The sequence below is a fragment of the Chroicocephalus ridibundus genome, chromosome 3 (genome assembly GCF_963924245.1).
Source record: "Chroicocephalus ridibundus chromosome 3, bChrRid1.1, whole genome shotgun sequence".
In the NCBI taxonomy this organism is placed as follows: Eukaryota; Metazoa; Chordata; class Aves; order Charadriiformes; family Laridae; genus Chroicocephalus; species Chroicocephalus ridibundus.
Genome location: NC_086286.1, coordinates 93,419,663 through 93,446,235, shown reverse-complemented (window position 1 = coordinate 93,446,235; position 26,573 = coordinate 93,419,663). Strand labels below are relative to the sequence as shown.

Genomic DNA, 26,573 nt, shown 5'->3' with positions numbered 1-26,573 from the left:
CCTGCACCTGAGACTCTGCTGCAGGAAGCCAAGGGTCAAGCCTGAAGAAGTGAGAAGCCCACCCAGGAATTACGTGTGTGTGTGTGCGCGACACCACGGACCGTGGGCAAATGCTGGGGCGGTGGCTTCTCCTTTAACAGTGGCCTTCGTCGTTCTCTCTCTTCCCTCATCAGCGGGAAAGGCCCACGGCACGAGCCATCCGGCTCCCGTTAACACCCGTGTTACGCCCAGATAAACGCGGGCGGGACGAGCAGGGCTTGTACCGAAGGGCTCCCGCGTCAGTCCCTCAGGGCCGGCCCCGCGTGAGGGCCGCTCCCGCCCGCCAGGGAGCAGCGCGGAGCCGCTCTGAGGGCGGCCGCCGCCGGGCCCTGCCCATGGAGCCGGGGAGTGACCCCCGCGGCGGGGCTGCCGCCGCAGGTGGGTTGGGGTCCGAGGGGCTGACAGGACTTCCCCGGGGCCTCGGCTTCCCCGCAGCCGGGGAAGCGGTAAGGGAGGCTCCGGGCGAGGGCTTCGGGCGGCAGGCAGCGGCCTGAGGAGGTGCCCTAAGCCCGCCGCCGTAGGGGGTGTCAGTGGGCTGCCTCCTTGGCGGCGGCTGTTGCTGTGCTTGGGGACATCCTTGGTGTTGGTAAACCCCATCTGTGCTTGGGGACATCCTTGGTGTTGGTAAACCCCACGTCTTTGGGTGGAGGTCTGGGGGTTGCCTGGGACAGCAGAGGTCGATCCAGTGAGAGGAGCCGGTGCCTCAGCTGGGTTGGCTGGGTTAGGCTGCTGGGGACGGTTCCCCTGGAGGGCAGTGCGTGGGAGGCCTTGTGTGGGCAGCCTCCGGGGTTTCAGGATTTACACCCAACTGATTACAGTTTTATTTTGGTAGGCGAAGAAATCTCTGTTGACATAAGAATAGATACATTTACACCATTGAGTTACACTTTAATTTTTGAACAGCAGGCTTTATAGAATATACTCTCTTTTGTGTAAATATGTGCAAATCTTTAGTAGTGAGAATAGTAATCAAAAACATGGTAGTGGTAAGAGTACTGTGTGCCAGGTTCATTGGATAATATTGTAAGTGATACAGCAAAAAAAAAGCCTATTGGCAAAGAAAAAAGAGTGCAAAGGGAAGAACTCACAGCTTGTAGGGAGAACATATACATATATATATATATATAAAAAATTTAAAACTATCAGAAATCTCAGGATTACGTTAGGTTTTTTTTAGGGTTTTTCACTTGGCATATTCTAATGGGAATAGAGCACAAGTGAATCCTTTTATCCCTTTAAGGCTTCTATGGTGCATAAACTGTCCTTGCTGTCAATACTTTGTAATGTTTCTTTAAGAAGATTGATGAAGTTTAACTCTTGAGTGACTTGGGATTCTTGTATGTCAAATCTGATATGGTGTTTCTCTTGTAGACATGTCACTACAACAGCATGTTAGAAAACAGACAGTTTAAAAAACCTGTCAAATTATTCTGTTCAGAAAGCAAAATGCCAGAACAGTCCAAACCTGGAAAGACTTAATCTAAGCATATAGTTGTGGGGGTATCGATATACTTGGGGTATCTTAAACTGTGAATTTACACATTTTCAAAAGGGAGGAAGTAATTTCCTCATGCGTGATCTCACTGAAGAGTGACATACAGTGACTTCATGAGGGGCCAAGCTGATTCTTTTATGCTTATTTAATTCTGGGCATACTTGATGCTTCCCATGTGTTTTACTTTGTACCTGTATGCTATTTTGTTTGTGCATGGACAATGTTTAAATGTTCACAAGGCTATTCTCACAACATTTTTCCATGATTTTCAGGTTTTCTTTTAGAAAGAATTCTTTTTCAGAGATATTCAAAAGATCTAGGATTACAAACTTCTTTTTAAAAGGTGATGATTTTAGCATTGTTAGTTAGGGTTCACTTGTTAGTTAGGTACTGATTTCGCGTGTGAGTTAGGTACTTAAATACTTTTTGAAGGTCTCAGCTTCAGCTGCCTGTGCTGAGCCAACTGATCTCGCTGACATTAGCTGTCCACAGTACAGGTATGTGCATCTGATCTAGTCGACTGGACTCTCTTTGTAGTCCAGGGAGGGGAAACAAGCGTTTTCTGCGTCATGGCTTAGTTCATCACAAGGTAGGTGTAGAAATCCCTTGGCTTATTTTTGACATTAGAAATCTCCCACTGATGACAAGGGAAGCCTAGACAGCTCTCTCAGCTGTAGCCTTCTAAACTGTAGTTAAGAGGAGATAAATCCTGCCTCTAAGGTGTTACTGAAATCCAGAAGGATTATGCTTTTTTATGTTCTTAAGTGCTATGAAAAGGTTATAATTGGGGAGTAATAAAAGCTCTAAAATATTTTTCAAATCATTCATGTTGTTTGGTTTCGGAGAATTTGTATGACTAGATTTTAGAAGCTAAAATGATTTAAAACTTAAATTGTTTGAAGAAATAAATCATGCTACATTTTAATCAAGTTTCCTTGCGCTTTTGACATAATCTATTTTAAATATTTACTATTTTCAGTATCATTTTAGCATCTTGAGCCCATTTTATGAAAGAGGAAAAAAAGAATATGCTGGAGGTGTTGTTTAGGCTTGTGGTAGTAAAACTGAGTTTTTCCCTCAGTATGTCAACGTTATGAGTATAGGATGTTTAAAAATTACATTGTGGAATAGCCATGGTTTAATACACATTTTTACAATAAAAACTGCTTAATTGGAACACAAGACATACTTTAGTTCATCTTGATTATGCAGCCGTCCCATTATCATTATTTATTATATACATGAAAGACAGTATTATGTTAGGTATACCAGTTAAATCAAGTTTATTTTATTGTTGCTTAATGTTATGGCCTTATGTGTCTGCAGCTCAGCCCAGTTCCGCTAGAGCACTCGCATCAGTTTGTGACCCATTTTGTGTTCCATTATAATGGGTCAATATCTTGGTTGCTATTGTATAATGGCTATTGTACAATGCAGAATGAGGTTACAAAGATGTGGGTAACTTTTTCCACCTTTATCTGCAGTGTATAATTGGCAGTAGTGTATAATTGGCAGATTAGTTAAAGTAAAGATCATGGCAAAAACAGTTTTTCCTGTTATGTTTGTGCCATTAAAGACAGACCATACACTGAAATTTAGAAGGAAAAACATTTTGGGGATATTTTTTACATACTATTATTTAGGACTGTCTGAAGATTTTTAGCTGTGTACTAGTGGTGAATGGCAATTTGTTTCTGTCCTGACAAATCCTTTTACATGCCCCATCTATTTAAAATGTGAAAAAAAAACTGAGCTGTTGAATGGCCTGGAGGTTAAATGAGTTACAGTCTATTCTATGTCTTACTCTATTATTTTTTAAAATGTTCAATCTTAGATGATGATGATCTGAATAACAAATAAATGCCCTGTCATAAGCAGTAAGGTTTTGTCTATGACATTTGTAGAAGTTTCTTCCATTATTGGCCATGAATTTCATGGGCAAACTTAGAGATCATGTCTAAGGTGTGCAGTTCTGTGACATAAATGAGTATTACTCACATCTTGAATTCTTTCACACAAGTTTAGGTTTTGTTTTTGTTTTGAGGTGCCTTATAATTTTAAATTGCAGTAGAACTTAGTCCCCTTCCCCCCATGGCTCTGTGACTCCCCTGTTTCCAAGGTCAGTCAGAAAACTGCATGTAGCTCTCAAAAAGGTATATTATCTAAAATTATTCACATCCCTTGTCCAAAACCACCCCTGAAAGACTTCTTAAAACCTCTGGAGCTGAGGATTCACCTGTGCAAACTGAGTAGCTCATCCCTTGATGGCTGAGTGCAGCACAGCCTGTTGTTCCTCTGGGTAGAGGAACCCAGAGCTGTCTAAGAGAGACCAATGGACATGGGCCCAGGAGCTGGAGGAGGCTTATCCCAAGATCACTGGGTTTTTCCTCAGGGAGCAGTCCATTTTGATTTGACTGCAGACTTAACTGTACCCCTTCCTAGGTGAATCCTGTTTGGGAGGCTGACTCCTCTAGTTCAGTGTACTAATGCAAAGAATAATGAAGAGATCATCCCTGCACTTCTGTTAAAAGACAGAAAATGATTATTGTACCTGTCAGCCTGTTGTTGACACTGGTGCAATTCTGGCATGAGGTAGAAAAACCCAAATAGCATCCGAGAGTATTTTTTCTTCTCTCGAGACTTAATTTGGTGTTGTGTGCAGCAGTGAAGGCAACTGCTGTGCATTCAGAGGCTGGACTGTTCAGTTGTGTGTAGTTAACAGTGAAAAAAGAAACAAAAGGAAAGAGGCAGAAAAGCATCTTCTGACAGCTAAGAGGGTGTGAGGGGAGGAAGGCATGCTTTTATGCCAGCAGTCGGCTCAGGGAATTGTCCTTGTTTCTTGAAGATGTCACATGTTTGACCCCAACTTCCAGACTTTGACAGCATGTTATCAGTATGAAAGTGGGGACCACTAACTAGCAAGGTGCATAAACAGCCCGTTGGTGGGGTTGCAGTTTTTTTGGAAATAGGGGATTGTGTAGCTTGTAAAAATGACTTTAATGAATGGTTTAAGTTTAGATGTAAGTTTCATGGCTTTAATCGATGTTTCCATTTTTTTAATAACAATGAATGATTTTAATTGTTCAGATTTTTTAGCCAATAATGTGAAACCTTTGACCTTTGGAATGGAGTTAAATATATGAAGTTTCCGACTGCAAAGAAAACAAACCACAAAGATGATAATCTGAAAGTAGTGTTTTGGTGTTTTTTTTTTTCTAATTAGTGTGAATTATTTCCTTTGCACACGTTGCAGACAGCATCAAAAACAAGGTATCTTGCTGTAGTTAATGGTGTAATGGATTTGCTGCATCAAATCCAGTTGCAAAACAGTGGGACTGGCAGGTTGGTGGAGTGGGGTAGTGTTTTTGAATCAGATTTACCGAGGTTCTTTCTGTTATCATTTTTATATCTAAGGTCCTCAAAGGATCTTACACCACCTCTTAGTTCTCCTTGGTTATCTAACACAGAGCTGTACAGGGCAGTTCGTGATTTCTTTTGTAATTATTTCAGTAGCTGAATGATAACTTAGAAGCCTTCCACAGCTCAATGGGGCTGTGATCCCTCAGTACGCTCTCCCTTTACAAGAGACAGAAGTCTGGAGAGAGGCAGGGGGTCTCTCTTTCTCATGTCGGAAATCTGGAGACCCAGTCCTGTTTGACAGTGATTTTAGCCAATCCTGTCTTCTGTGTGCACTTCCAGTATCAGACTGTGGATTGAGGGAGTTCAGTAGGAAACTTGTCACCAGATGGTATCTGTTGTTAGGGTACTGCGCCCTGCTTCTGTCAGGGCTCACAAGGATTACTGGCTCTGTTAAACTGAGTAAACACACAAATGGAGCTTAGTTAGTTAGTAGTAAGTAGTTATCTTGCTGAGTAACTTGGGTACCAGATGTGTTTTGGTAGATAATTTTTGATCCTTCTGGTTCCTGTCAGACGTTATTTTGGTATTAGCAACTAAGGTTAGACTGATGGCTTCTTTCTGCTTGTGTCCTGGTATTATTCCCAATCAAGGAAAGTTTCTGGTTTAATTCTAAACCTTTTTTCTACCTAACCATTGGTGTAATTTCTGTGCTGATATGAGCAAAAATATTGATAAAACTCTGTAGCTGCCAATATGCTTTTAGTGGAATGCATTCTCATTTGGTGGTCTTTGGTGCAGCACTTCCTGAGAGCAACAGCTTGCTGTGCAATTTTTGCTAATGCACAGTTGGCCAGCATCCCCATATTTCTAATAATGTCATCCGGTGTGTTATTTTCTAAGATAGTTTTTAGAGTGGTTTCTGAGAGAGCAGTTGTCCCTTTAGGGAACTGTGGAAAAACTTGAATCAATTCTTACAACTCTTGCTTTTTGTTCCACAAACTTCTCTTTCACAATCATAGAAGAAAGAGAGATGGTGATAGTAATAGTAATAAAAGGAGGTGAAAGAGCTGTATATTCTCTATAAAAGCTTTATGAAATCCACTGTTTCTGAAAGTACATGCATGTATATTGCTATGTGTCATTAATTACGTGGTTTTAAACAAGAGATTTTGGGATTCCAACAAGATTTCTTCTCCAAAAACTGCTTTGATTGTGTCTTGTTCCCAAGATAGAACCAACTGTGCTGCTGTTTGGTTTTGTTTGTTTGGGTTTTTTTTAACAGCATCTCTCCAAGTACTTATTATTCCAGAAAATGAGTGATTCTTTTTCTCCAGAGTAAGAGTACCTCATTAAACTAATTCAGTGTAAGACACTACTACTGTAGAAGTGAGTCTGTACAAGATGTTAAAGAGAAAAAGGCCTCCCTCCAAATCCAAATTTTATTACCTAATTGTATGTCCTAAGTATTAAGGTGGAGTGCTATTTAAGATTTTGGTGATTGTGATTTAAAGCAAAATTAGGAAAGATACAATGTTGTTTGTGATTTATTAGGGATACATCTCCTTTAGGAAATAGCATTTTGGCATGTTGAGGGTGAAAGAACCTTTTCTTGTCTATGTTGTATTATTAGCATGTACACTAAGGTTTTTGTTCTGCTTAAAATATAGTAGTCCCCCTTAAAACAAAGTAGAAAAGTGACTCTCTTTAGTTTGGTAATAAGTGGTGAAAAAATACTATTAAAGTATCAATTCACACTTCTAAATTTCCTTGAGCTGTAGAAGTTCAGTCTCAACTATCCTCATTCCAGTTCCTTGTAATACTTGTCTACTTACTGGATTATTTTTATTGGGGACTTTTTTGACTCTAAATCATTTAATTTAGAGTTGTGGGCTGAGATGTGGGAAGTTCCTAGTGGTAAAGTATCAGTGGTCAAACAGCTAAGTTTGACTTTTCTTTGTTAATAGTGTGTCATGTAAGTAGAAATAAATAGAGCATGATAGAAAAGAAGGTATTGATGGTGACTCTCTAATGATAAAAGGCACCTGAACATTGATGAAATGCTGAAGTTAAATACCATCTCCTGACCCGTAGTGGAATGTTGATCCTTCTGCAACTTCCCTGAATGTAATTTAAAGGAAAATGATAGTACTGACAAAGCATGTTATAAAGCACAAAGCAAATCTTTATTTGTCCATTTTTAAAAGTAGGTGAATCAGAAAGTTTTTGCAAAGTAGTCTCCAGAGATATCAAAATGATAAACCAGCAGTGAAAGCCATTTGTAAGACATCTTTCTGCCTGCCTTAATTTGTGGCTCTGCTCTGTGAAGGAACTTTGTAAGAACGAAGCTTGATAGACGCTGTTTGAGTGATATCTGGGTGAAACTTCTATTAAGAACATGAGATAGTCTGGGGAGCACCTTTCAGGTTCAAAGTCAAAGATTTTGGATACCTTACTGTTACTACTTAGGCTTCTTTCACTGTGGTTCCACGTATTTCATTTTATTCACAGCTTTGAAGGCAGTTCAATTACTTGCATGGTTCTGCATTTGTAAAACATTTCCTTTGATGTATAAGGCAAACAAGAGCCAGTTTGTTGTCCCACAGAGGTGCTGATCCTTTGAGGCTGAGAATTAACGTCTGCTTTTTCACTGGAATTCTTAGATATGAATGGAAAAGTTGTGTGAAAGAGATTTTTACAAGCTAGAAATTTTGCAAAAAGTACCATTTATTTAGCGCATAACTGCTTTAAGCAGTGGGTGTAGATCGTATAGTTCAGTTTCTAAGGGCTTAGTCTTCCATTAGCTTTTCTGCAGGCTTGAGGCTTAGTGTAGACTTAGAACTGCATGTGCAGCAATACCAGGTGTCCAAAACCAGACACTAACAACCACCTCAGAAGTTTTACCTTTTGAGCACTGGGACTTTTTGGTACACTTTCAAGAAAGTGTATCGAGAAAGTGTATGTATTGTGTTTAAGCTAAGTATAAATAACCCCATATGCATTCTTCAGTCATGAGTTTAGGATTTTTTTGGGGGGAGGGGACGTGTGTCAGGGCTCTTTTGTATTTAGTGGTGTAAACTTTTTTTTAGTGGAGATAACATTTGCATTTAAAATTTTGCTAGGATAAGATATTTGAAGTGCTTGCTATTTCCACAATTATTCTCAAAACTGCCTGAATTTTATTGTTATAGCCGGAGTGCAGCTCATGTATGTTTTATTCTCACATTATGTGTAGATGCTTATATTTCTACTCTTTTTCTTGATGATTTAGGAATGCACTAGAAATAAAATAATTGCTCTCACTGTTGAACAGTTTTCAAAGCCAAGAAAATACTGTGCATAATTTGCTTAATACAGCCATAGTGAAGTTACTTTTTTGCTTTCTGTTTTTCTAATGTAATAGAAATTGAAGGCGGAAGAGAAAATCAAGTTTGGTATTTGAAAATATCAAAACTAGCATTGGCTTTTGCAATTATCCGCTCAAAACCACCAGGGAAGAGTTGCAAAGAATATACTGAACACCTTGCCAAAACTGTATCCAAACAAGATTTTGGATGGAAATCAAAAGTTGAAGCGCTGGAAGCTGAAGTTCTTCGATTACGTCAGGAGCTTCTTCTGAACAAGATCTGTCCGAGAATCCGCTTGGAAAATGGTAAGTTTCTGAAATAATGTCTGGCTGTGTTGCAGTAGCAAGGAAACAAACAGCTTTCATGTTGCCTGGGCCACTTCTTGTACTTAGATATGAAGTACAGTTGTGTACGGTGTACAGCTTTCTATTTTTCCCAAAGCTCTGAAGTAGTAGAACAATTAGCTCATTTGTAATGGGATTGAGCTTGAGAATTTGATGATTACTCAGAGCTTAGATTTTTAACTTTCAGAATCAATGTGTATCTTATGGAATAATTCCAGAAAAAATTGTCAGTACAAAGTGTTACTCTATAGCCTTGGAGATATGAGCTAGTAATATATTGATGTACCCTATTTACATTTGGAACATGTCTTAAAGACATATTGTGTATTTTTTTTACCACTTTGGAGGTGCTTAAAAGGAGAATTTAAGCCTAATGTGTTAAAAGCATAGATCCCTAATATGGATTACGGGAGGGTCAGACAGGCAAAGGACTGTATGTGTGCTATTTCTGTTAATGTATTTAGACTGTGGATACTGTGAATGTTTATGATATGTGATAAAACATTGTGAGCCTGATATTGTAGGATTCAGGAAAGCTGTTAGTTAAAGAATACGAAGGGGCGGGGGGGAAGATGAGCTCAAACAGCACTGTTTCTCTGACTTGTGCATGTGAAGTGAGTCATTCTCCATCTGAGAGATCAATGGCACAGGATGAGCTTGGAAATCGACAGTGGAGGACATCTCCAGGCTCTGGGGGGGTATTTCCCCCAGGAGATGGAGGTCAAAATGCTCTGGGCTGAAGGAGAGAGAAGGTCACTGTTGAGGGTATCTCTAAAACCAAAATGTATAGCTAGTTGCTTTATGACATGAGATTTATTAGAAGGTTCTGTGATAGAGAACTTGATGAGGCTTTACTGGGATGCTTTTCTGCTGAAACAGTAGCTTCTTTATTGCCTTGTGAAAAGATGTCTGGATTCTAACTTTGACTAAAATGGGGGATGTATTAGACTTTAGCTAGAAGCTAATAGACCTTTCTCTCTAGAGAAGGGATTTAATGACTACTCATACTTAGTTATTGTTTGTGTGTCTGTTCTTTGCAACCTGTTCCAAACATGAAATTTGTTTAAAAGTAACTTTCAAGCTGCTGTTTGCAACAGGTGTCTTAATGTTGTGAAGAACTGATTGCATATGATGCATATCATCAGGACATATTTATTAACATCGAATCTAATTTAATTGTAGATTAAGAAGAACATACAGAATACCAGGTTGGAAGGGACCTCAAGGATCATCTGGTCCAACTTTACTTGGCAAAAGTACAGTCTAGACAAGATGACCCAGCACCCTGTCCAGCTCAATCTTAAGTGTCCAATGTTGGGGAATCTACCACTTCCCAGGGGAGATTATTCCAATGGCTGATTATTCTCATGGTGAAAAATTCTCCCCTCGTGTCCAACCGGAATCTCCCCAGGATTAATTTGTACCCATTACCCCTCATCTTTCCCATGTGTCTCCTTGTAAAAAGGGAGTCTCCATGTTCTTTGTAGCCACCCTTTAAATACTGGTCTCCCCTAAGCTTTCTTTTCTCAAGGCTGAACAAACACAGTTCTCTCAGCCTTTCCTCATATGGCAGGCTCCAGTCCTCTGATCATCTTTGTGCCCCTTCTCTGGACCCTCTCCAGACCGTCCCCATCTTTTTTGTATAGCAGGGACCAAAATGGAACACAGTATTCCAGGTGTGGCCTGACAAGTGCTGACAGGTTGACAGTTTGAAAAGGAGCCATTTACCACCACCCTCTGGGTGCAGCCTGTCAGCCATTTCCCCACCCACTGCACAGACCACTTGTCTGTACCGTAACTCATCAGTTTCTCTAGGAGGAGGTTGTGGGGAACTGTACTGAAAGCCTTGGGGAAATCCAGGTAGATAATGTCTACTGCTCACCCCGCATCAACTGAGCAGGTTACTTTGTTTTAGAAGGCGATCAGGTTTGTCAAGCATGATTTGGCCTTTGTGAATCCATGCTGGCTTTTCCCAATTACGTGCTTCATTTGACTTGTGATAGGCCCTAGGAAGATTCATTCCATGACTTTCCCAGGGACTGAAGTAAGGCTGGTGGGCCTATAATTTCCTGGATCCTCCTTTAAGCCCTTCATGTAGATGAGTGAGACATTAGCCTTCTTCCAGTCCTCTGGGACATCCCTCAATCTCCACAACTTCTCAAATATTATGGAGAGTGGCCTCGCAACGACATCAGGCAGCTCTTAACACCCTCCAGTGGATAACGTTAGCACCTGTCGATTTGTAGGGGTCAAGCTCCTGTAATAGTTGCATACCAGCTTTTCCTTCACCGGTGGTGGGTCTATGTTTGCATCAAACACTAGAAATGCAATCAATTAATCTGCAACTTCTGTGTTTCAAGTCTAACTTTTTAAAGATTCTTTACCCCAAGCTGTTGAACTGAGCAGTACTGATATTTCACTTGCCAAAGTAAGCTCTTCTAGTTGCGAGATAGGCAGAGGAAAGCAACTGTCCTTGGTGAATAACACCTTTTCCAAAGGATGCTAATTTTCATTGCTCTAGTCAGTGAAGTTTCTTCACAGACCTAAAATGTGGTAAGTCTTGTCTAATTTTAGATGTCTACAGCTGCACTAAATTTTCTGTGCTTTCTTCATTATCTGTACAGGAATAACACCTGTTTATGGTTGACTTCACCCATTGCGATATTTATTAATATGGATATGGTGAATTGGCGACAAATGACATCCCTCTCCATTCTGCTAGCAATACGCTGACTGACTTAGAAAAAGTCCCGTGATCAGATACTGCATTTGTGCCTGCTGCTGCCTATTGAGAGCTGAAGAGTTCGAGTCCTTCAGCCAAGGTTCACTTTGCAGCTGCTCTGCATTCCGAGAGCTTTCCTCTCCCACCTGCTGTTTGTAATAATAATAGTAGGTCTTTCAGAGGCTTCAGGAATGATTAGGGACTGTCCATGGAGTTTTATTTCCCTAATGTGAAAAACTTGTGAGCTCTTTGAAGCTGCAGTGCCTGTTTTTCTTCTCCACATAAAGTTGCACACAGCATGGATGCACAAGTACATGAAGGAGAAAGAACAAGGTATCCATTTTTAAAGATATGTTGCCTAAATTATTTTTGTCCCACCTGACTAGTTATTTGTCCTCAGAGACCCTAAAAAAGTTCGGGTTTCCTCGCTGAGGGGGAGGAGAATGCATTGCTACAGGTAAACTGTTTGGTAGTATGAGTTGTTACAGTTTAATGGGTTTTCTATAAAATCACTGGGTATATATTCAATGAAAGTTCCTTGTTTGATTTAATGTGTAGCTCTGAATACAAGGACGCTGATATTCCTTTTACACGGTGGTACTTCTGGCTGTACATCAGCCATCCAAAGAGGAGGACGAGAAGCAAATCTTTCTGTGATAGTCTGTTCATTACTTTTCACCTTGCCAGTATTGTCCTAACAATAGGGTAGACCTATTTCTACTTGCGGGTAGAAAAAAAAACAGATTTCATATTAATCAAAGTTTCTTGCCTTTCTTTGATTGGTATTGAAATTTCACAGAAAGAAGGAGAGAAAGTTGTTGGTATTATTCCAAGAGTAAGAATATAGACTATTTTAGCATTCTGTTGTCACTTTGCTTTGGAGCTACATGAAAAGACAAAGGGTCTTAAAAGCATTGATGAAGTGATAGATTCATGGATTGAAGCACCTGTCCTCTTAAGACAAATTCCTTAGCTGTTACCAGCTCATCAAATCAACAATCATATTGTTTCTTGGCAGCCTCTGGTAAAGAGATCTGAAAAGCCTGCAGCTGTTATTCCAACCTAAGAAGACATAAATGCATACTCTACCCTTTTTTGCCAAGCGTGTATTTTAGGAATGATAATTTAGAGGATAGATGTTTATTGCCTTGGTTGCTTTAGGCTGATACTCTTGAAGGGTTCCAAATCAGTTATCCAGAGTATATTTTTAGCAAAACTTTTTTTGAGTACGTATGTTCTCTTCCTTAGCTTCACCTTCAGTCTTGGTTCATATTATTCCTTAATGCAGTCGATAGGAATTTACTGAACTGCTTGCTCCTCTAATTAAAAAAAAAAAAAAAATCAGATTCTCCCCCCCGGTTTGTTGTTTGGTGGTTTGTTGTGGTTTTTTTAGAATTAGTTTATTCTTCCTTTTGTAGGTCATTTACAGTAGAACTTCATCTGCCATGCCCTGAAGTCCTGTCCTGTGTTCTTAGCCTCCACGGTAGCATATGGCTGCCAAACCCTCCACCATAGTGTGTCTCTGTGTTTAGGGAAATGCTGAACTCTGAGTCAGAATGTGATTAACATGAATGTCTGATTTTTAACTCTGTCCTAAGGCTGTGTTTGACTTTTGAGGATACTGTCCCCTAAATTCTGCTTCCTGTGTCAAGACGTTTGAAGCAACTTGTATCTCTAGGGAATAAGAACCAGAGACAAAAAGATTTTTGTATCTCCTGCTTCGCTCCTTAACTTAGTGTGTTTCTTGAGGCATTTAGTTGTATGTGTGGAAAAAGAGTGATTTTCTTTGTAGATTAGTATGAATGAAGACAATTCAGTCTCCTTTCTTCTTGCTTCAAGCTCAGACTTGCTGCAGAAGCATATAGATTGGGAGCCAACCAGCTCATCAGCTGGAGTAAAACTAATTAGAAATAACACACAACTCCTGTTTACCAGCAGCCTTGTTCTGGGTCACAGAATTCTACCACCTCTTCCCTTTCCACTTCCCTGTGAGTCATGGCTTGGGTGTTTCTTGTCCCAGCACTTCCTCAATCAGATGAGTCCTGCTTTGATGAGAGCAGAAGAGTGATAGCCAGTCAAAATCTTTTCTGCATAATTTGATTTCAAACCTCCTGAAAGGGCAAACTCTACACCATGACTTAAATAACAACTTGTGATGTTTCCTCTGCCTGCTTACATTAAAAGGAGCAGTGGGATAACATAATTGATAATAGATTATTTTTTTTAGCCTTGTTTTCAAAGAGGAACCAATCAGATTAATTCAGAAAGATGAGACCAAAACATATGCCCATTCCTCAGAGAATATGTTATCTGCAGCCTCATAAAGGAATCTTCCTTGTTAGTGGAGGGAGCAGCAGTCCAAATCAGAATGAATAATAATGATAAAAACAAATTAGTCTATTAGGAGAAATTACTTCTCTTCCTGGAAAGAAGATGAAACAGTGTGAAATGTTTACAACTGCCCTGAATAGCACTTAGCAAAGATTTTAGTTCCTATGGTATGGTAGTAAGGTAGAGGAATACAGACTAGAATTTCCAAGTTATCATGGTATGCTTATTTAAAAACTATTTCTTCAGGTCAGTATGTTCGAGTGAGCTGCTGTTATAGGTTGCTGTGTCCTGTCACCACTTTTTCCCCCCTGGTATTTGGCAGGAAGCAAGGAATGCAAAAGAACGACAGTTGCAGAGGAATTGTCAGCCTCTGAGGGGTATCTTTGGCTTCTTTTTTTTTCTAGTGTCCTTTTTCCAAGGTGAGAGGATTCCCCATTGGGCAGCAGTCAACACTTAGTTTGATGTCACCATGGAAAACAGATCTGCTTATTTTTGTCTGGTGCTTAGGGATGTGATGTTTTTGCATGAAGAGATTCTTCCTCCCTCCGTCTGTGTTGTTCCCCCCCCGCCCCAAAAAGGTGGCTTTCTCTCCATACAGATCCATAAGGACAGCCCAGTCTAACTTAAGTGTCATCTCAGCATTTTCTCTAAGGCATGATGGTGTCACACAGACAGTAATTCAAAAATGAACTGTCATTTGACATCTTAAGTGTACTAGTATACTCCCATGCTTCTACCAGTGGTACTAATGCAAGTAGGCAGCATTGCATGTCTCACAACCTAGAAAGTATTTTATTTGTTTAGGAAGGGAGCAGGGAATTGAGAACAAATACGTGAGATGACAAAAATGGAGTTAAAATGTGTTTAGCACAGATTTATGGGAATATGGCTCTTGGAATATGATGATGAGATAAATCTGTTCCCCATAATTGTAGTGACACAATGGGGAACTTTATGAAAGCTGAGGCCTTTTCAGGATAATTAAATAAGTTAATTTGCAATCTGGAAAAAGCACCAGCTGGAGTATAATGATTCATTGAAATCTCAGAGTACTGCGCCTTCCATGGATAACAGGCCTGTTTTGGTTGTGGAAACTTTCTCCCTTTGAAAGCAGATGCTGTCTGTCTTATAAGATGGCCTTGCTACAGCTGTTCTAAGCACATTTTTTGGGGCAAAGGAACCCAAGAAGCATCCTTCTCTTTCCAGGTTACTGTATAAGGAACCTCTTCAGAGGCAAAACCAACCCAGTTGTCCCAGCAAGAGGAAGGGTTTGTTTTTCTTTTATAAATTCCCTGTATAAATCAAGTTCCTGATAAGAATAGTAGTTTTAAGGAATAAGGTTCATAAAGGCAGATGGGATTCATAATTCAGTGTAGATTCATTTCCTTTCTTCTGGGTAACAGAATGATAGTTTTGGGGAAAGCTACATGTATATGGTGAAAACTAGTTAAGAAGTGTGGCCATAGCAATTAGGATTTTCTTGCCTGTAAGTCTACTGTGGGGAGCTAAGGATCAGTCAAATTTTTCTCTGAAATATACAATCACAGAATGGTTGAGGTTGGAAGGGACCACTGGAGGTCATCTTTTCCAACCCCCTTGTCAAGCAGGCCACCTAGAGCCAGTTGTGCAGGACCATGTCCAGACAGCTTCTGAGTATCTCTAAGAATAGAAATTCCACAACCTCTTTGGGAGCCTTAACCTAACTCAGGCTTAGATTTGAGTTTCTCAATCAGATCTTTGTTTGTGGGCTTCTGGGTATATAAACACAAAAGTCAAACATTTTTACCATGTTGTATTCAAAAAAAGAGATGTTTTTAGGAATGCACACTCTAGCTGATTTCTTAGGGAGTCCATCTCATTTCAGTCTTCAGCTCATTACAGTTGCACCCAGATCACTGCTGGCTGTAGTGACTGATACTTCTTGTTTCTTAGCAAAGCTCAGTTTGTTTGACAATGCAAAATTTTTTAATAAGCCATAGTACTTCCAGTTCAGTAGTAGCAGTTCAGACAGGCAGTCTTCACAGGTAACATTAATTCACTTAATATCTTGAAATATCCCCCATCTAGCTTAGAACTCAAATTTCAGTCATCTCATTGAGATGGTCAATGTTGTAAAGCATATGTTAGATCTTTTGTCATGAAAGCTGCTTGATGAGCATTAACTGACTCAGATCTGTATGTTCACTACCTGATTATCAATCTTTCAATATCTTTGCTGCAAGTATTCTTTGTTTGACTTGAAGTACAAAAGATTTGTGGTGTCTTCTACAGAAATCCCCTAAAAATGAATGTTTATATCCTCAAAATCCTTCTTGGTTCTTACTGAATTCTAAACACTTAGATGCTTTATGTAAGCAAAATCCCTTGCAAATTGAAGTATATGCTTCTAAACCTTCTGAGAAACATTTAAATCCTGGCATTGAACAATTAATTTGAGAATTTTACATACTCTGTCCTGTATTCATTTCTGTGACGTTATTCCTAAATGGGACAAAGTATGTCAGCATGGAATACCTTAGCTTTAGACTAGCTTTTTTTCTTTTCCAAGCTGGTTGCAAAAAAAAACCAAACAAAAAAAAAAAAAAACACCCCAAAAAAACCCCCAAAAAAACCCCAAAAAAACATGGAAACGCAGAAGCAAAATGTGGAATACACAGTTTCAGAAATGTCTTCATTTGGAGACTCCTGGAAGCTTTTTATTATTTCAAAATTAATATGAAGCTATGTGAAACAGTATTTCTTTGCTTTGATATATACAGAAGTTTGGCTTTGTTCCAGATCAGAACAATGATGGGGTTCATGAGGGAGGAGGGAGAGATGTTTTTTCTCAACCAGCCAGCTTGGTTAGTAATGAAAACAGCAGAATAGAGACAGGCTTACACATGAAAAAAATGTGAAGAAAACACTTAATATGTGTGAGGAGACTTTTTTTTTTTTTTTTAAAAGAAGAGAATAAACTTAATTCATCATTCTTGGAAAGTGCACTTGTAACAAACCAATCAATGAAGACAAAATGAAGAATAACAGAGTCCTGAAAAACTAAGAAGTGGAGAAGTGAAGACAATAGGGAAAAATATGAATAGTTTCACATATGGTTTCACTTACTTTTAGAAGTTATTGTCTGAACACCTACTTGGAAAGCAGAGTGCAGTATCAAAGAGGTTTCTAAGATTGTCTCTTTTTGTTTTAATTGTCTTTTTTTTTTTTTTTTTTGTTAGAAGTGGAACTGAGCCTCTCAATTGTAACTGAGTTTTAAGAGCGCTTTACATGTCTAATGTAATTGGTTTTGATTTTCAAGTGATAATCATAGTTTGAATTGGAAGGGACTTTTAAAGGTCATCTAGTCCAAACCCCTCTGCAATGAACAGGGACATCTTCAACTAGATCAGGTTGCTCAGAGCCCCATCGAGCCTGACCTTGAATGTATCCAGGGATGACATATCTACCACGTCTCTGGGCAACCTGTTCCAGTGTTTTACCACCCTCATAATAAAAAATTTCTTCTTTATCTATTTAGTCCGAATCTTCCCTCTTTTAGTTTAAAACCATTACCCCTTGTCCTATCGCAACAGGTGTCTGAGAAAGTGTCTTCCACCACCCCTGCTCCTGCTACATGGATGTTACAAATGCTGCCTCTCTTACTCCACGTTGGGTAGGACCAGGAACTGGGTCATTCCCTTGTCTCTTCATAGCTCTGACACAACAGGTGTTTTCCTGGCCTGATGAAGCAACAGGCTCCTCCTCCTCCCTTTCTTGTTGGTAAACTGAGTCTTGGTGTCTGTTTTAAGGTGGCTATTCAGAAGAGACAGAATTCACTTGAGAGATGGGGTGGACTTTGGTGTTTGCCAGACTCTGCTTCCTCAGGACTAGCTGAAGACTCTACACAATCGTGAGACTGATTTGCATCTCACTCCCCTGATAAAAGCCTCTGTATTCTGTGGTCCCACAGCAGTATGTATATCTGAGTTCTTATGCTTCACAGAAGTGCTTACAAACCTTCCTTACATACTATACACAGTATGCAAGTCACTGCCTTGACCCTTGAACGACTGGTGGCTCTCAGGCCAAACACTCTCTGCAGTGGTGGGTATGTGTAGAGGGATGTCAGTTCTTCAGCCTTTGCACCCCAAGGCTGTTCTTGTAACCTTCCTTGCTTTGTTTGGGCAGTACACAATTCTGATTTTGAGCTCAGGATCTTAATTTAGTAAGGAGCTTAGGTCCTAAAGAGTTTAAAGATGTCCTGAATCCGATGTGACATGTTTAAGGAGACTGTAAAATTGCTCATAACTAGGTATTTCATTACCTATATAAAGGCATTGTAAAATTTTGTGGTTAATTTATCATCTGCACTAAACTTTCATATTTCTTATTCCGGTATATTTATTGTCAAATGTTCTTGAAATTATTGTTTAAAGATTATTTTTAGTGTGAGGCAGGCTTAATAGGCTTAATGCTATTCCCCCTTTTGTTTTTTTTCACTTGATAACCACATGGTGTGAACATCAAGACTGCTTTGTCATTTAAATAGTAGGTAAGTACAAAGGGATTTGTTTACCTTTTTTCAAGAAGTAAATGATAAACTGTTTCTAGATATTTTTAGAGAAATAATGAGTATTTCCTGGTGGGTGATTTATTTTTTAAAAAGGTAACTTCTACTTCCTCCCCAAATTACTAGAACATATAAATTACAAAGCATTTTGTCATTTTGTGTTATTCGTTGAACTGGAAATGTGCTGCTATTGGGGACTTACTATAACAGGGTTTTATGGAAGTTCATCGTGGGACGGGAGTTTGATATCTCAGTGAGTAGGAACCTAAGTATAAATTCAACACTGTCTCCTACTGGTAGGAGTATTTCGTTGAATATGCTGCCTCTTTTATTTGGGGGCAGTCTAAAGTTTGGTTCCAGTGGATATTTCTGTATTGTTCTTTCCTTCCCCTTTTCTTTTCTTCTTTCTTTCACGTCTTCCCCCCCCCCCCCCCCCCCCCCAAGAGAATCAGCAAACATACATATGGGGTTTTTTTGCGCCTAGTTCTTGCTTTGCTTCTTTTTACTCTTGGCATTACATCCTCGAAAGCAATTTTCATGTTGCTCCATGGGATTAAGAACAGGACCAAAATATCCACATAGTGAAACTCACAGTAGATGGATTCCCTGGAAGGGCTTATTTTGCTTAAACAGCACCAGAAAAAAACTCTCACTTTTTTTCTTCTGGAATGTCTTTTGCTCAAAACCCTAGGGAGAGAACATGTGAAAGATCAATGCCTGTTTTGGTCAGTCAGACTATGGGAAGTGCGCTTTGCTTCTTTGCTTGCTTTCCAATTTTGGGTATGCAGGGCATTTGAGAACAGTGTTAATATATAAAATGCTAGGCTGGCCTTGCAAGCCCCGCTTTTCCTACCTCCTGGAAATGTAGGTTGATTCCTGTGCAGTTAGCCCTCTCCTTGTGAATCAGTTGGCACCAATCCTGTTCAATTTTGGGTATGTCTGAAAGTTAAAGGCACGAAACTAAACAATAAATAAATAAATAAGCCAAGTTTCCAGTTTTGATCTCAATAGTAGTACCCTCATTGGATAATCTTGCATGTCTTCAGAGACTGAAGTAATGGTCAGAATTCAATTTTAAATGATATATTTAATGAAGTCTGTTTAAACTTTTTTGAGTAGTGTTTCCTTAGTGTACAGAACACTGTAGATTGGTACTTAGTGATGTCTTCTCTGTTAAAAATGCTTTTTTTAACTTGCCATGAAATAGAATGTTTATTTCCTGTCATGCCAAACCATCTATTAAATCTTTTTATTCATTTAAGAATACAAACACAGAGGAGTATGGTATTGCTTTGGATCTTTGTGGAAAGTGAGAACAGTATATGCATGTTTTTTAAGAGTGAGATGAAAAAAAAGTTTGTGGCTGTGCCACAGTAAGCAGGGCTCAGCCAGGAGGTGGTCAGATGGTGTTCTAGCCTTGCCTTGTGGCACTGAGATGTTCACGTGTGTTGGTCTGCCACTTCACTGCTCTAATATCTCTTGCTTGTTTGGGCTGTAATCTTTTGGCACTGGTATCATGCAGCACAGAGGGAGTCTGTTGTCACCTAGTACAGAGTTTATGCCCTGAGGCACTGACTTAAATGTATCTAATGTGTGAAATAGGATGAAAGAGATTCTACAATGGTGTACGAAAATAATAGTGTGAATGCAGCGCATACCTTCTGTAATGTATTTTGTGTGTCTTTGAAGATGATGGTATGAGATAGGTGGTGACTGGAGAAATTTTTGTTTCTGAATGCTTTTCTTTGTTAAATAATAAAAATCTCAAGTGTAGTGTTCTGTTCAGCTTTGACTCTGTTAGAATTCCTTACCTGACCCGGGGAGAAAGAGTACGTGTAACGGAGAAGATCTTATTTGATGCAGTTAAAGTAACGGACCTTCACTGTCTTTTAAAAGCAGTCTGAGTTATTGAAAATAGAAGTAGTGTAAATGTTTGGGGGGCCAGAAATTTACATGCATTTCCTTCCCTGAGAATCAATGGAAGTACAGATGTCCGCTTAACTTCTTTATTTGATGTCCACTTAAATTATATATGTGAAAACTTAAAACATCAGTAATTTTAAACTCAAAATTACTGTTCTTATTACTGTGAGCATAAAACATCATGTTCACAAATAGACACTACCTTCTAAAAGTTTTAACTTTAACTTAAAAATGCCACCTTCTTCCACAGCTAAATTCTAGTCATGGGAAGTTCTTGGGCAGCAAAGATAACATATGTATTACATGATTTTTGCATGAAAGCAAAAGGAGAAAGGATTAATATATGCTTTCCATACATGTAATATACGCTTTTCATAAGCATGTATTTAAGTATTACACGAACATAACTTTCATGTTTGTTTCAGGAAAACCAGATGCCTCTGCTGAAACTCTTCTGGATCAGGAATGTATAGACCCTATGAGTTATTCAAGCCAGCTAGAAGACTCTGGATGTGATGTCTCTAATGATTATGCATTTGATTCTTCAGGCGTAGCTTCTGACTTTCACGAATCTGAACATAATGTCAACACTTCTAAACGTTGGTTGGAAAGAGTTCCTCCATTGAATCTTTGCTGTACTGGCAAGGAGGAATCTCTGACTGTTCCAGTACAATTTTTGCAACATCTGCTTGAAATAAGAAAACTGTCAGAAAGAGGAATTCTTCAAGCAGACTTCACAGAGCTTGAGAATGATTCTTTCACCATATGCAATTCAGTGTCTCAGTTGCTTGATGGACTGACTATTTTTTACAACAGCCCTAAATTTCCAGTTTCGAATTTTCTTAGTGAAGCAGTTTGTGTTTTGATCAGTTTAATAACTGATAGTAAATTATCTAATCATGTTTTGAAGAAGTGTTTCAAGAAGCTGGAAGAATTTAAGAAAAACCTGATTCAGATTATTTTAAGAAACAGCACTGTCAATAGGGTAAGTTTAAAACTTCTTTCATCTTTCCTATACCATTTCAGCATATTGTAATATTCTCCTGGGTTTATGCACTTTTTTAATATTAGTTTATCTCACTATATTTTGAAGAGTACTTCTCAGAGATTTTTGTGACTGCTCTTTTCTGTGATATGGACAATAAATGCTCTAAAGCATTTGAAAAAGTTCTTGCTCATGCATGCAAGTTGTTCTGGTCTGTTCCTCAGTATAGAACTTTAAAAAACTGTTAAAAAGGCAGATTAAAACAACTTTGCAGAAAATATGATAGAAAACCCCATGTTTCTCTTGCTATATGAAGATATATTGTAGATATTTATGAAGTAATGACTATACAATTTTTTTGTTCTTTCTTGTGCACCTAGATTAAATCGGTTGATTTGCTTCAGAAGATCTCTGTCACTCTCTAGACATTTGCAAATTTGTGTTTTAAAAATAAATCAGCAATGAGTGAAGAATTCAGAAATAGCATGTCCCTGGCACAAACGGCAAATAGGACTGAATTGCATTTTGTCTGTATTCATCATTCTGCATTGTTCCATACATCATCTTGTTAGTTTCCTCATTCAACTGAAATACCCCTAGTCTGTCCTCACAAGACTTCCCATAAATAATGAATTCCATTTTCTGTTTTAGGATTTTTGGGTTTTATTCTGTCTTTTAGAGTAACTTGGAACAGACATGATGGTGGAATTGTTTGAGACTTAGATATACCAATTTTGTGTCCATGTGTATGTAACTACACTACCGTTATAGTAAATGAAGATCGTATCCCTATAATCCTCGGACCCTAAAGAATGCTGACCAGGTACTAGGTCCCTATTTTAGGATGAGCTCTAAAGTTGCCTTTAGCAAAATGAGAGCCTAGACATCTGTAGACCTGTGGAAAGATGTACCCATTTGTCTTAATTTAAAATGAATCCCATTCACTGTGCATTAAGTATTTACCCCAGAATGTAAATATCAAACAAATATTATTAACAAACTAAGGGGGTGGGGCAGATATGCCTGATTTTGGTTAGAAAACATTCAGAAGGAAATCTTTTCCAGGACTGGAGCCTTGTGTCTCAAATACCAGGGTGCTTTCTATATCAGTGTCGCCATTGTGTGACTTAAAAACTTAGGTTTTTAATTAGAGGTGTTGCTAGCCAGTATTTTGAAAGATATGAGAATATATACTGTTTGGTAGGAATACAGTCATGCAGGTGTCACTCCTTTTTTTTTTTTTTTTTTTTTTTTTTGTGTGTGACTACAGGATACAGAACAAAGAAAACTTGAGCAGGCATTCATTAAGGACTTCATAGTTGATGATGTCCAGTGTTTCTACCTGCTCTCCTCCTCTACCTGAAGTTAATAAATAATTAATGTTAATTGTAGGAGAGCATCCAAGAGGTTATCCAGAGAGGGATTACTTGTTGATTGGAGCAACCTGACAAAGCTTAAGTGAGAGGTGTCACATTTTAAATGAGAGAAAATACCCTGGTAGATTAGGGGTGTTTCAAGTCTGCAAAGTGCTTTTATAAATCATTCAGGAAAAGTGAAGTATGTCCATATAATTTGTAAGTGGCATCTTTTCTCCGAATAACTTCACTGAAACAGATGGCTTTTTATGAGATGTTGTATATCTTGCTTCCACCAAAATATTGACTTAACAGTCGTTCCTATCAGCAGCCGTTAACTTCAATCAAACAGATTTAAAGAGTTTAAAAATTGTATAAACCAATTATTAAGGGATAATCTTGTTGGTTTCCAGATTTCTAGGGGAAAAAGGGAAGATGTATGGAGTAATTGCAATGTTTATAAAGACTTACTGAAAAATCCTTTTTAGAGGTTTGGTTTTCTTTAAACTGAATGGAAATAAATATGTTGAATTCAGAATTAGCAGTGGAAATTGTATAACTAATTCTTCATGTGCTGTGTACCAGATATCTCCCAGGGACACTTTATGCTTCACTTTTAATCATCACTGTTTACTCAAGTGGTGATTGAAATATCAAGATTATAGGTTTAAAATAAAATTACCATTAATTATAAGGCTGTCATCTGGAAAGAGTGGCAAACTGTATGAATTTTGGTTCCAGGAGGATGCTTAAATCCCTCCAGTATAAAAACATCAGGAATTTTGTTGTATCTAACCTTACTAACTGTCAAAAAGCATTTGTACAGACAGGCACCAATACAGCTATAGTATTTGACGCAAGTTTTCCTTTGCCATCCTCCCCTATAAAACTGTCAGGAGCTGTCAGGGAGGACAAAGGGCTGTGAGAAACACCTTCAAAAGGTGAACAAAGAGAGAAACTCTACTCCTAATGCCTCATCTTCAAAAGCGATCCCAGTGTTTAATTTGCAGAGCAAATTAAATAATTTAAAAAAACCTTTGAGAATTGGAAAAGAGGATTGTCTCAACGTTGGGTGTAAAGGAAGCAGAATTACTTGCTGTAACTCTTGAGTCCTATTGTTTGAGATGTTTTTAATTATAAAGCACTGGAAGCTATGGGAACCAGCAAAGACGTGTACTCAGAGCTTTTCTGCCTGGATTCAGTTGTCTAAAACTGCACTTTTGATAAAATTTTTGACCTGAAACTCCAAATTGACAGGAGCATCAAAAGGGGGAAAGAATAATCTGTCATTTAAGGTATAATAAAAGGACATATTACTTAAAATATAAACCCATTTAAATCAAAGAACTACAAATAAAGGAAGCTTCTTGAATTTCCCTTTTTAATTTTTCTCCTTTCCCTCCATGTCTGGAGAGCAGCACACGATTGTCATGCACAAAATCTTTTGGAAGAAGCCTGGAAATACCTAGAAGGAGCCTCGAGTCACAGCGGCTAAGGGTGAAGCGTGAATGCTCTGAAGTTAAATCATCTGCTCAAAAGCCTGTCTCTGCACCTTGTGCTGGCATGGTCTTGCATCCCTTTGTGGCTGCTTGTGAGGATCCTGTGTCTCGCATTCCTGTATGGCTGCCACAGAAAAGCTCATGAGGATCCTGTGTCTAATTCTGGTACAGATGAGCTGTTGCTCTCGTGTTGTAAAATCTATGGTAGTCGCTGCTGATCTATGGAGCAAGCACAGTGGAGTAGAAACTTTCTCTTCCCCTTCAGAGGGAAGCACAGGACATTTTTTTTCCTTAAGGTACCCATTTGGGATTTGACAACAGCTATCTCTATCCACCTCCACAGGGACATAGTGAATGTGCATCTCTCCTGCTCCTGGATGCATCACTCATTCACTGGCACTGAGACGTACCTGTTCTCTTGAGATTTGTCTGTGTTGTCCAGGGTGTGTTGGAACAAGGGATCATTTCTCCTATATCAGAAAAATTCAACAGTTGGGGGTGCTGGGGATTCCCAGCTCCCCATGCTGTTCAGAATAGCATGTGTGTTTTATGTTCGGTGAAGGTTTTGCACAGCTCATTGCAGTAGGGCACTTCAGAGGGGACACAAAATTTGTTTTACATCGGCAGTGTCCTGAAGCTTCTTGGAAGCCTTCTGTGGTGAACTTGGACTGGCTGTAGTTTCATAGTATATGGAATTAGCTCTAGAAGTCAACGCCCTACAACAGAAATTAAGATACTTCATACATGTCTTATTTACATCTCTATATATATGCAGCTTTGTAAAATTTCAAAACAGTTATTACTAAGGAATTCAGAGTCTCGGTTGTTACTTTGGAGATAGAAGAAAAAGACTCATATCTGGCTTTGTTCAGTCCAGTTCAGCTGTATTCAAAGGTGTTGTGGCCAAATACAGTCACAGAGTGCTGCACTACGTAGGATTTATGTGATGCGATCCCTAGTGGTGTCACACTAGTTTATCAGCATTGAAGTTCAGTTCACTGATTGTACTTCTTTTAGGTGCAGCTGATACTGTAATTTGGAGCATGGCTAATGTATCAGTTGTGTGCCAGAAGATCCTGGCCTTCATCCTGGGTTCTGTACAGAGATCTACGTTTGTTTCTTGCACCTCTTGTTTTAAGGAGTTAATCAAAACACGACAACAATCAAAAACAGACGACAATCTTACAGGATTCCTCAGGATTGTAGAGTAAAGTCAAGCTGTGTAGGGCTCTCAGAAGAGACTGTTTTCTGCTGCCTTGTAGCTGTTCAACAAATACCTCATCCATCTGCCCCACCTTAATCACCATCTCTTTCGAACAAGACACAGAAGGAAGAGAGATGTGTTTCAGTGAACTGTGGTTGTTTGCTTCTTCTCATGCTGTGTTTAAAACATCAATACTGACTTCGAAGATGCTGTCAAGAGTCATGAATTGCCTGCTCCATTCAAACAAAGGAAAAAAAAATTATGTACTACTTCCTTTCTTTTTTTACCCTTGTCCCCTTTGGAAATTAGCTACCCTAGCATTAGGGTAATTGTTTTGAAGTTGTTTTGTGTTAGCGGTATCTGAATGGATGCTGAGACATGAACATAGTCTCTAGAAAATTTTATTATACTGCTTGGGACTTTACTGCCTGTTTTCATTTTTCTCTCTTATGTTCCATCAAAACCTCTTTATGTAGACTTTTGCAAATGCTCAAATATTACTGTTGATATATTTAGCAGAAAAGCAAATGCAAGAATTCTTAGTAGTAGTTTAATGCCTTTACCGGATGTTTATGTGAGAAGGGATTCACAATTCTTCATGCAAATAACAAGTTGAAATGTAGTACAGTGAAAAGCAAAAAGAGAAATGTTTGAATCTCATTGGCAATCATATAATGAAATGTATGGAAGTGTGCTCATGTAACGGAAAAAGTACACATTAATCAAACCATGGGTTTGAATCTTCTCTTATCTAGGATACAATTTGTATGATTCATTAATGACTGAAAATGCCTGGAAGAGAGTAATCATAAACTTACTCTGATGGTTTTAATACATGCAATAGTATGTATTTAATACATGTTCCAACTAGTTGTGGGTGTCAGTAAATTCCCCCGGCCGTGTACAGTTTGCCACGTCTTTTGTCCGTGACTGCCAGGACAGTACTTAACTCATCAGTTTACAAGAGTCTTGCCTGCTCAAGGACGAATAAGATTTAAAAATAGTTGTTCATGTTACTGGTGGTTCCCAAGTATAAAACCAGTGGGCTTCAGTTTTCCTAAATTAATTGAGTCCCAAGGGGAATATCATGGCTCTTGAGACATAGTACATTTTCATCTGCCAAAGAATTTTGCTCATACAGTGAAAGAGCAGTTCATTCTTATGAATATTAAAACATGTTGCCAGGATTTTATGGTCTAGTAAGAGTCAATGTTTGAATCTCTTGACTGTTGAATTAAATTTTCACAGCAATCTGTTGTCCTGTGTGGAGAGCTATTTAAGTCAAATGGTAATCAAAATCCATTGTCTTGTAAATCACTACAGTCTAAAGCAATCACCAAACTGACTGACTCTCTCATTTACATCAGTAAAGTGGATCACAGGAGTAACCAGACAGGAATGAATGAAAGAAAATTTTTTCTCT

At 38.8% G+C, this 26,573-nt stretch overlaps 1 protein-coding gene across 1 annotated transcript in view; it reads left to right on the top strand.

Annotated features, from left to right (window-relative positions):
• Positions 1–374: 374 nt before the first annotated feature.
• Positions 375–26,573, top strand: part of MEI4 (meiotic double-stranded break formation protein 4) — a 137,669-nt gene continuing 111,470 nt past the window's right edge. The window contains exons 1-3 of the mRNA XM_063330137.1: positions 375–417; positions 8,295–8,543; positions 20,533–21,092. Of these exons, the coding sequence (XP_063186207.1) occupies positions 375–417; positions 8,295–8,543; positions 20,533–21,092 (852 nt within the window). The remainder of the gene's footprint in view (positions 418–8,294; positions 8,544–20,532; positions 21,093–26,573) is intronic.